Here is a 10,901-nt window from a genome sequence, read left to right as displayed (position 1 = left end):
TGTTGTATTTTTCCTCTAGAAAATGCTAGGCAAAAGAAAGGCTGCTACATTTGCTGTTACAGTATTTGCAAGGCAGAAAACGCAACACACCAGCATGCCATGGGAAGCACAGGTTTGGGCTGTTTGCTGGGACAGACCGTGTAGTGACAAGCCTGGTGGTTAAACACTGCACTGTCTGCAAAAGAAGGTATGTTGTACAGAGCATCTCCCAGCATAGAGTGCTGTAGGGATTCGTGGTGCTGCTCTTGTCACCTCAACAGCGTGCTGTTGTCCTTTTCTGTTTGCCTTTGTAGGCTGCCACAGCAAAGCTAGCTTGAAAACTGAAGTGCAGTAATTGCTGAGGCTTAAAACTGAGTGGTTGTCATGTTACCACTGGATCTGAAAAGGCTGGAGTTCATATTAAAAAGATGGGTGACACCTCATGTAGTAAAAAATCTAAGTCCTGTGGATCCTCTGAAAGCTTTGAAAATGGCTTCATGACATGTTTCTGTCACCTGCATAAAACACGACTCTCCATAGTCACTTGCTATGTACTCTCTTTCCAGATGCTATCATTTTGGTCACATGGACACAAGAGAAAGCAGAACAGTAGCTACAGCTTTTCGTTACTGAAGTTGCTTCATGAGCACTTTGAGCTTGCTCTGAAATACTTTGTTCTGAGAAGTATCACCACCTGCAGTCCATACTAAAAAAAAAAGAAAGAAACAAATAAAACCCAGAGCTGCCCTGGACTTAATCAGGTGATCTGTTTCCATTCTTAAGCTACATGCTGTGGCCTAATGTTAGAAAAAAATTAAGAATAAGGCCTTTCCCTCTTCATTGTAACAAAGTATGTTTTAAAATATTATTGATGAGGAAGAATTAATCACCTTCTCTATCTAACTTACTGTGGGCTTTGAGGAGTAACTCTGGTTACTGCTTCTATGCCTGGCTGCAACTGTAGAGGAGATGCAGCAAGCTGACATTCTATGGATGTGAAGTACTTGATTGGGAGAGGTTATCTTCCTATATGCATTTTTGTGTGTACATGTAAGGAAGACGCTTTAGTTGCATTGTTTCTCCACTCCCCTACCAATGGCGATAGAGCCTGTTTCCTTTGCATTACGATGGAAATCAAGTTTAAGTTCCAAGTATTTAAATACTTCTGTTACTGTTTTCTTCATTCCTACTTTGAGTCTGTTAAGAAAGTTCACTGCATAAATATGTGAGCCGGAGCCTGCAACTGAGTACCTGTACACAAAACATTATTACACAGGTGAGGTTTGAGTTACTGTGACTGAAGAAATATAATTGTTTGTTTGATTTAGATACGTGCATTTTGGAGACAAAGGGCCATAAAGGAAAACAAGGAGACAGAAATAAGTTTGTGGTTTATTTGGTGTTGGGACAGTCACTGTCTTGTTGCACACAGAAACCTTAGTATTTTTTTAAACATGCTCAGGAGACAGACTTACAACTTGGCTGATATAGTACACAAAAATAAGATTCACTAAAAAAAATTATACACAAATTCCAAAGCAGTGTTAGGAAAATACATTTGGACCTACCAACACAGTGAAATATTTAAGCTATTTAGCTGGCAGAGAAGGTTGGTCAATTGGCTTGACAATCCTTTAACTGCAAGAAAATAGTCTTTGGTTTCACATTGTGTAATAATGAGTTAGTTACTGTTCTGAAGCAACATTAAGCAACATGAGGAAAAGGCAAGGGCTTTTCCAGGCAGTGCTGCTTTGCATGCTGGATTTCTGTCATACTGTACAAGACTGACTAGGTTATCTAGCTCTGGCTAAGAACATGGGTGTCTGTGAGCAGGGAAAACCCTAGAATAGTTTCCTAATGCTATCTTCAGGAAACTCATTTGTTCAGATTTCAGCTTTTTGTGTGTTCTAGTTGAGATACATACATTGAGAGATTTGACCTAGTTGGAAAGTGCAACATAAGACAAACCACTAAACCCGTTAAACTGCAGAGAGTGAACTACATGGGCAGATTTAAAACTGTAGTTCCTTTTGGATGCCCCAGAGTGTATCTGCACTCTTCCTTAATTTGTCCTCTTCCTCAGGTTTTAGGATCATCTTCACTACATCAGTGATGCCAGTGTTGCCTAGTACACAAGGAACGCTTAGGAAGACATCTTCTTTTATTCCATGCATGCCCTGAAAAGGAAGTAAGGACAGTTAGGCTAGGCTGTGTATGTGTGTATTTTACAGAATATCCTATCAGGAAAACTCAAATTTAGTTAAAATTAAACTGAAAAGTGATCACTGTTCTTCAGAATTCCCAAGGTTTAGTTCTCAGTAAGACAAAAGTTACCATAAGGGGGCCGCTCACACCTTAACAATTGTAGAGATCGGGTGCACTCTTCTCAAATTCTTCATAATAGTTTCGGCTAGATCTGCCACAGAAAGGCCAATAGCCCATGATGTGTACCCCTTCAGTTTGATGACCTCATAGGCACTGTGGAGACAAAGTTACTCATTAAACAAACAAGTACCATCAACTGCAATACTGAAAGTTTGTAAGAAGGGCTTTTGGAGAGGCCTTAATCAATCCAAAGACATCAGAAACTTGGCTGATTTGCTGACCGAACTATAATGAAGACTGAAGGATACTGTTTGAATTTTATACTACCTGCAGTTACATAGAAAACTTGGAAGTTAAATCACTTTCCTAAAGTTCATTAACAGTGAAAAATTCAACTCTGCCAAATCTGCATTATTCCTTAAAATATTAGTTCAAGTTCTATCATGTCTACATCTTCAGATTTGTTTTGGGCTACTAGTGTTTATGAGTCCAGATACGGACACTGCAGTTCAGAGATGCTATAGCTCATTAGCAGTTGTTTCTTGTTTTAAAAGAAAAAAAGTATTTACCTGTCCACCACCTGCTTGTGGACCTCCTTCCAGTGTTCCTTGTCTGCATCAGTTCCCAGGTCTGGATGAAGAGCCTTCAGGGACACACCAGCAACATTCACTCCACTCCAGACAGGTACTGAGAGTTGCACATAGATTAATTATCTCAGAAGAAAACTTAGTTTTGTTGTCCTCAAATTAACAGTTAACAGGATTAACAAGATTAATCTGCAATGCACATCACTATGATTTCGACTTCAAATATAGTGACCTATGAGGCCAATTGCAGGCTTGAGAACCTAGGAGCATATGAACATCTTTATATATGATGTCACAAGGTTTGAATGCACCTTTTTAAAGCAAAATGCCCAGGCAGCATGAACTAAAATGACAATAAAAGACCTCTGTATTTTGCAGACGTTTCTCAAAATGAGAATTGATTCCAAATGAGTCCTGAGTGTCAGGAAGCAGACAGTACTGCTCTGGTGCTGCTACAGAAAGTATGGATTAAGCAAGGATAAAGTTGCACATCCTGCTGTCCTCTAGACTTGCCTCTGCACTTCATTTCCTATATATAGTTTTGAAGTAACCAAGAGATGCCAGTAAAGACAAGTGAGTGACTACCAGTAGGTCCAGTGGAGATTTTTGGGAGTCCCTTGCAGAGACCTTTACCCTCTTGCCTTTCTTCTTTTTTTTTTTTTTTTTTTTTTGGAGAATTATGGGAACAACTTAGCCTAGAACTTTTAAGCCTCCTCACATTACAGTTACGACCTTTCCCAAGTAGAGAAACCTGGGTCAAATATAGATCATCTAGGGTTACTCTATGCAGCAGAAGACTTAAAGCAGGACTTGCAATTGTAAGGTACTGCAGTGCAAAGGTTTAAGCAACATTTTGCTGTAGCTTGTAGAGATCTTTCTTGCAAACAAAGTATCAGGGGAAAAAAATTACATGAAACAGCCAGACAGATTTCACCCTTACCACTGGAATCTCCATGCTCTCCAACAATCCATCCATGACAGCTCAGAGGATGGATGCCCAGTCTTTCTCCCATGAGGTGGCGGAAACGGGCAGAGTCCAGATTGCAGCCGCTACCAATAACACGGTGTTTAGGAAAGCCACTGATCTTCCAGGCCACATAGGTCAAAATATCCACTGTAAGTAGAACAGAAAGGATAACAAATGCCACTCAGTTTGATAACTAGGCTGCTATCTTCCATTCATCTGTAGCGATTTTATCTGCATGCTAGTTACGCTGAACAGAGCATAAGGCAATGCACATGGCCAGGCCCTACAGTGAGCTAACATAATGACAGTTTTCAAGGCAGAACTGAGGGGCTGTTAATGCTATACATGCAATTATCAGTGCCCCTTAGTGTGTTCTGTGCTAACACTTAAAAGCAAATGAAGACCCAAGCAGAAGGGAACTTCATTTCTCAGAGGACCAGCTTGCTGAGTGTAGAGAGGGAAGACGACACTTCCCGCTATGTAGCATTAAGTATTTTCTAAAAGCCTATGCTTGGTCATATTAGTATACTGATGCCACCTTACTGAATAGAACACTCTTCTGTAAGCCAAATCCTCTTATTAAGGCAACACAAGACAAACCTGGGTTTGAGACAATAAGCAGCTTGCAGTCAGGACTGTATTTAACAACACTGGGAATGATGAATTTGAAGATATTCACGTTGCGCTGGACCAAATTAAGGCGGCTCTCTCCTTCTTGCTGACGGGCACCAGCAGTGACGATGACCAGCTTGGAGTGTGCAGTCACACTGTAATCTGCAGACAACAGGCTACGTCAAATATGACCTCTTTCTGAACATGGTTCAGAACAGGAGTTTGTGGTTCCTTTTAGTATCGATGCCCATCTAAAATTCTCAAGTTTGAGAGTGTGAAACTTCTCTTGATAACTGTTACCCTAGACTTTGCCTCTACAGGAAGTTAAGTTTTCCTGTAGAAGACTGTGGCTCATTGGCACAAGTGGCAACCTTAAGGGCACTTCAAAATCTTAATATGCAGAATGTGGCAACTATCCACTGGCATAGATGGGTATAGGGGTAGCCATCAGGACAGCATCCAGTGCAAGTTGCTGGGTAGAAGAGGAAGGCAGCTCCGCCCTTGTAACCTACTACCTGTGGACACTGTAGCTGCACATTAACTTGGGTATGAGGTGGCTAGCATTTGCCCTAGTCAGTTTTTCAGTAAACTTAAAGCTATCAGAAATTTGTAGCCAAGAAGCAAGCAGTAATGCATTCAGAGGCTAACTGGCTGTGAAACAAAATTCTCAGAGGTGCAACAGTACTTAAATTCATCCTTCTGTACTGAGTGGTGAACTCTGGAAGAGGATTCCCATTTGGACTGGCCTTAAGGTACATGAAACAATGTCAGCTGAGTAATACTTCTGTAGGAGAAGAAATAAATGAGCTTTCCTCCTAACAATCAGGAGGACAGGCTAAGTGCTGGACTTGCATGACCAGTTTGAGATCTGAAGTGGCTATCTCCATTTGGAAATAATGAGCACATTGGAGCCAACTACTTGCCTTTGCCAGAGACTATCTTTGGCGTCCTAAGGAAGAGGCTGCCATGCTGGAGATCCAGCATCTCTCCTCTGAGCTTGTCCTCCACAACATCAACAAGGGCAAGTTCATCAGCTAAGTCCTATGGGAGACCAAAATTAAATAGTAAGTTTATTGCCTCTGAGCAAAAGTACCCAATTCGTAAACTGTGAAGTTACAATTGCTTTAAAAGTAGTGATCTATTTAAGCAATTTTGCTCATCTATAACATCTTACTTGTTCCCATAGTACTTTAGTCTACTTTGTTGAGTTAGTTTTGTACTTTTCACATCCACATTTTTTGTGGAATACTTCTACCATTTAGAAGGATAATAATGAAGAATAATTTAATAGCTGCTCATAAGCAGCCTATTTTGCAGTTAAGATTAAGTCTGATGTTAACCACAGCATTTTCAACATAACACAATGCAGAGGACAAGTCATTCAGAGTGTCTAGGACAATTTTTTCCAGTCTACATGGCAAAGAATTATTCCACTGCACACTCTGCTTTAGACAAAATGACTCATCAGTTCTTAATCCTTTTGTATGTTTAGAGTGCTAGAAGACTCCTACTTAGGACAGAGCATGGAAGTCATTCAAAGGTAAATGCAGCTCTTAAGTCAAAATAATACATAAAGCATGTTCTGTCTTATACTGGAATAAACTTGGTTTACAAGGTTTGTTCTCTGTCAGCTGCTTAATGGCTGCTGCTTCATTTCAGGCTCAAAGGAATGTACAACCGGAAGTTCACCTGATGTGCTAGCCCAATTTCTCTAACAAGAGAGATTACTTTTTGCCTCTTTTAGGCCTCAGTCACAACTGTGCTGCTAAGCTTGCTGCTTACCTTCATCAGGATGCTGATAGCACAGGCCATTCCAACTGCCCCCACGCCAACCACACTGATCTTATTGTGGGCATGACTCTGCTCCTGTTTGTGGACATTGTGGATGAGCTGATCCTTGAGAGACATTGTGCACTGCTGACAGGAAAGCAACAGATTATTTCTCAAGTTCTGGAGCTTTTACTGATGCCAGAGTATCAAGCAAAGATAGATTTTGTTCCAGGATAATACAAAAATGGATATAAATCAGATGCCTAAACTGTCTGGCAGTACTGAAAAATGATTGAAAAAATTAATTATTAATGACAATGCACTGTTTAAGCTCACTGTAGCTTTCCCTTTCACAGCCTGAGAACCACTGATTATATAGCTGGGTGGCACTCCAGCCGCATTAGTGGAATGTTCTAAATGATCATCCATATTACATTTAGGTACAGGAAGCCATTTTAGTACTTCTAAGCACAGCATGGTCTGGCAGTCTGCATTCTCCTACCCTGAAAAACCAGTACTCTCTGCCCTGAAGCCTTTCCTGAGGTGAAGCTGTTCAACACTTAGGCAAACCCTTCGTAAGTACAGCATGATCCTCAAAGTCAACATTTATGAATTTGTTTTAAAGTAACTGTAGAGTTTCATGTTACCATCTCTCCCATCCTCAATTATTTTTTTAGCGACCAGCTGCACAGCAGTTATATGGGTTCTGATCCGACAGCCACGCGTGTGCTGAAATGGCACAACGGAGATGGACTACTGAGCTTTCACACCAGGCTCCCTGCAGGAGACTATACGGTGCTTTCCCGGATGGTGCTGGCAGCAGCACAGCTTCTGCCTTGCCAGGAAGAGCTGGAGGCAGTGGCAGGCTCACAGATTGATGCAAGTACAGCCACAACGTGATTCTCAAGTTAGTGTGAACAAGCAGCAGCTCGTTCTGAGCACAAAAGGCCAAGCAGCGTTGGCAGAGCAGTTAAGGGCTGTGAGCTGGGGCAGGGGGACAGGTTGGGGCACGGGGTTGGAAACCACCAGTGCCCATATTTAGGAAAATCTAACCAACATGCAACAGCAACATCAGTGTTCGGTTGCAGAAGTCTCCTTAAGCATGGCCCACTATAGTGCACGCTCTCTCCATGCACCGAGTTCTCCCCTTGCACTGTAAGTACTTCAGTACGCAGGGCTGGCAGAGCAGCACACTCAGGCATCTCTCAGTTACACTCAGCACTAGAAATTTGGGCATTTAGAACACCACTCTCTTGCAAGAAGCAGGTTAGAGGAGAGCCAGGAGCAGGGGTGCGTATTTCAAACGCACGCGGTACTTACTTTGCAGAAGCACTCTCGATTAGGGGTAGCAACGGAGACTGAAAGGGGATCAGGGAGCCATGCAATCTCATGGATGTGGGGGGAAGAGATGCGTGGCAATCACGCGTGTCGCACAAGGCCGAAGAGCAGGGCGTGGTATCTCCCCACACCGCACCCAACAAGGCGCCGCGATTAAGTCCAAGGCCTGGTAGCGCCTCAGCCGGGAGAAACTCGGTCGAGCAGGAGGCGCCGAGAGCGGCGCCTCCTGCTCGGCTGAGTGTCCCCCGGAGGATTTCGAACAGCAGCTCCCACATTTCCCCTCCCTCCCCCGCCTTAACCCGCGAAACACAATTGCACTTACCGAGCGTTCTCAACCGACCGTGGCGCTAGCTGTACCGACGGGGGGGGGAGCCGGCCGCTGCCTTAAATAGGGGCCGGACAGCTGACGTTATAGCGGGCGGGGTGCTGCTGTGAAGACGTGCCCGCCGACACGTCGGGGTGGAGAGGAGAGCAGAGGGGAGGGGAGGGGGAAGTTGTACCGGGCCGGCATGGGAGCAGCGGAAGGCGCGGGGGGATCCGTGCGGTGAGGGGGACGGTAGCGTTCGGCCCGTTAAGGACCGCTCTGGAATGCTCTGCCCATAACAGTCGGCACCGTGAAGGAAGCTAAGGCGGGCTTCTCAAGGGGCTTTTAGGCTGGCTCATACCAAGCCTGAGACAGAGGGTGGCAAACCTTGTGCTCCTTCCTCCTCAGCACTTGCACAAGCCTTTTGGGTTCTGGGTGGAGCCTCTTGTGTGGTGGCTAGAAACTGCGTCTGATTTCCATTCAAACCTATAGATGTTTGGCGTTTTGCTACAGGAAAACTTCCTCTGGTGTTTACTTGCCCTTTCCACTTATTTACATATCCTATTCCCACTCATTGTTAAGTTACATAAGCTAAACCTCTTCAGCCTTCATGCGGCAGGTATCGGGATGTCCTTTCTATGGGACTCTTTCTGTTTGAATGGTTTTATCTTGAGAGAGTTGGCTGCATGCAGTGTTTTAGACAGTCTTGTCAGTGATGCCTCAGACAGGAACACTCATGTTTTCCTGTCAGTACTGGAAATACGGTGACTGAACTCAGTTTTTTCAGTCACGCCACACGCCAGCCACCTGTGGTTGGTTAGTAAAGCCAAGTCATAGAATCATAGAATAGTTATGGTTGGAAAGGACCTTAAGATCATCTAGTTCCAACCCCCCTGCCATAGGCAGGGACACCTCACACTAAACCATGTCACCCAAGGCCTCATCCAACCTGGCCTTGAACACCGCCAAGGATGGAGCATTCACAACCTCCCTGGGCAACCCATTCCAGTGCCTCACCACCCTCTCAGTAAAGAATTTCTTCCTTATATCCAATCTAAACTTCCCCTGTTTAAGTTTGAACCCGTTACCCCTTGTCCTGTCACTACAGTCCCTGATGAATAGTCCATCCCTAGCATCCTTGTAGGCCCTCTTCAGATTCCTGCTCCGATTACTTCTTGCTAGGATACCAACAAAGAGTAAAAATATTTTTAGTATTTCCTGGATGCCTGAAGTTAGAGTTTTGTACCATGCTACAGGGTTGTCTTACAAAACTGGCTTTTAGTAAACCCATGCTACCTTTTATCCCTCTATTCATTGAATTTCGTATTTGTAGTTAAACTTCCCATTGCAAGTTTTCCTGAAGAACTGCACAGACATAAAAAGCACAGGCCCAACCCACTTCACTGTGCCTCACTTCTTAAACGCTTGCTGTTCTTTGGTCTTGTGGTAATGCCTCCAAGTCAGTAAATTCAGTCTTTGTACCTACCTGGGTTTGTGGTTTACTGGGCGTCAGTGTTCTGGGACTCAGAATGACTGGTTCCTCTGGTTGGAGCACGGTAGATAGACTCTGCCGAGTTTTGCTGACCATCTGGCTGTGTTCATTTATTATCTTATGTCAATTTCTCCCTTCTATGCATCCCCTTAGGCATCCCATCTTCATGGATTAGCATGTTCATTCTTAATGAAAATCAGGGAAGTGTTAATTTAATCTTGTGTGAGTAGCTGAGTTAGCTTTATTTTCTCATTCTTGTTTTACAGTGATCCCACTGTCTTTCTTATTTTATTTTATTTTATTTTATTTTATTTATTTATTATTTGGTGTAGCTGTGGTACCTTTGTGATGTTTGTTTTAGTTTCTAACTCTAGCTGATTTTTGTCAATATCTATTTGCAGTTTCTAGGATGTACTTGACTTTCGAGGTTCTTATCTTGCTATGGCAGAAGGCCGTCCTTTAATTCCTTTGTCTTCCTTTTCCCATATCAGCCTTTCCATTTTTGTTTTGTTTGGGATGTCTTTTCTGTCTTGTAAAGTCACTTTAGATAGAGTACTTCTTAATCACTCGACTTAGCTAATTTACCCATGAGGCGTTTGCCATGGAGGTCCTGATCTCCCCAGACCTTATCCAACTCACAGTGCATGCAAGTATAAAACAAGACCCTTGGTCATGCTAGACCAGAGCAGATGGTGTGAGGATAGATATATTTCATCACACCCAAGGCTTGTACTTATCTACCAAACTCTGCTTTACAACTGAAGGAAGTTTATGCTTCTATTTAAGGCATGCTAACACCTTGTCACAGCCTATCCCAGTGACAATTCCCTTCTGCTATGGTGATCAGGCAGGAATGGTAGCCCAGAGCCTCATCATTTCTTTGAGAGTCCTTTGGCAAAACAAAAGAAACTAAAACAAACGTGAGAAAACGTCTAAAAAATCTTGAAACATAGAATAAGGAGGTTTGTATGAAACATGTCAGAAAAATAAAGAATTTTGGTTCTTATTATAACGATAAGCACTTCCAGCAAAGGAAATTAAATATAATGACCCATCAGTTGAAAAACTAGAAGCGTTTTGTGCCCTGCTCCAGCTTGAGGAATGAGTGATGCTTGTGAGATATGTCATGAAATAGAAGATCAGTAGCTAAGGAAGGGAAAGTGCAGGTGGATGCTGAGTAGGCCTAACACCGCATGATTGCAGAATAAAAGGAAACCATATAATGTAGTTCTGTCATTCTCTGTTATGCTGGGTTCACTGAGCATCTTGTATCAGAATTCTCAAGGATGGATTAGGAAGTTTAATTTTGCATCCCAGGAATCTGTATTTACAGTGGCTTTGTATGAATGGGACTAAACATTTTATCCAGAGTTTGAGTTCCAGGACAGGAACATGAAATGTTAAGGCAGGACAGGAAATGAACATTTGACACGAATGATGATTAAGAAGAAATATTTTCTTCCTCTAAAATATTTTACTTCTGAAGAGTTTAAATGTAAAATAAGAGGCTTCTAAGACAAGACTGGC

The 10,901-nt window shown here is 42.9% G+C and overlaps 1 protein-coding gene across 3 annotated transcripts; it reads right to left on the bottom strand.

The window, feature by feature from the left end:
- Positions 1 to 1,369: 1,369 nt before the first annotated feature.
- Positions 1,370 to 7,955, bottom strand: LDHA (lactate dehydrogenase A). 3 transcript variants are annotated; one of them, XM_080617916.1, is made up of 8 exons: positions 7,901 to 7,955; positions 6,253 to 6,384; positions 5,394 to 5,511; positions 4,459 to 4,632; positions 3,832 to 4,005; positions 2,874 to 2,991; positions 2,334 to 2,457; positions 1,370 to 2,156 (listed from the first exon to the last, which is right to left on the bottom strand). In XM_080617916.1, the coding sequence occupies exons 2-8, from the start codon at positions 6,376 to 6,378 to the stop codon at positions 1,992 to 1,994; spliced, it is 999 nt and encodes a 332-aa protein (XP_080474042.1). In that variant the 5' UTR covers positions 6,379 to 6,384; positions 7,901 to 7,955; the 3' UTR covers positions 1,370 to 1,991. The 3 variants fall into 3 exon arrangements, with proteins under 3 accessions (XP_080474042.1, XP_080474041.1, XP_080474043.1); XM_080617915.1 differs by having other exon boundaries at positions 6,253 to 6,387; positions 7,901 to 7,932; XM_080617917.1 differs by lacking the exon at positions 7,901 to 7,955 and adding an exon at positions 7,561 to 7,702.
- Positions 7,956 to 10,901: the final 2,946 nt, after the last annotated feature.

The sequence above is a fragment of the Psittacula echo genome (genome assembly GCF_963264785.1).
Source record: "Psittacula echo genome assembly, chromosome: 5".
Lineage (NCBI taxonomy): Eukaryota > Metazoa > Chordata > Aves > Psittaciformes > Psittacidae > Psittacula > Psittacula echo.
Note: the sequence above shows the minus strand (reverse complement) of the source record. Positions and strands in the feature narration are given on the sequence as shown.

Excerpts from the sequence above, each read along its gene's own strand:
- LDHA (XM_080617916.1), bottom strand. The coding sequence starts at position 6,378 with ATGTCTCTCAAGGATCAGCTCATCCACAATGTCCACAAACAGGAGCAG. Across the intron at positions 2,992-3,831 it reads AGAGCATGGAGATTCCAGTG|TACCTGTCTGGAGTGGAGTG; the intron begins GTAAGGGTGAAA and ends TGCAACTCTCAG. Across the intron at positions 2,458-2,873 it reads CACAAGCAGGTGGTGGACAG|TGCCTATGAGGTCATCAAAC; the intron begins GTAAATACTTTT and ends TTGTCTCCACAG.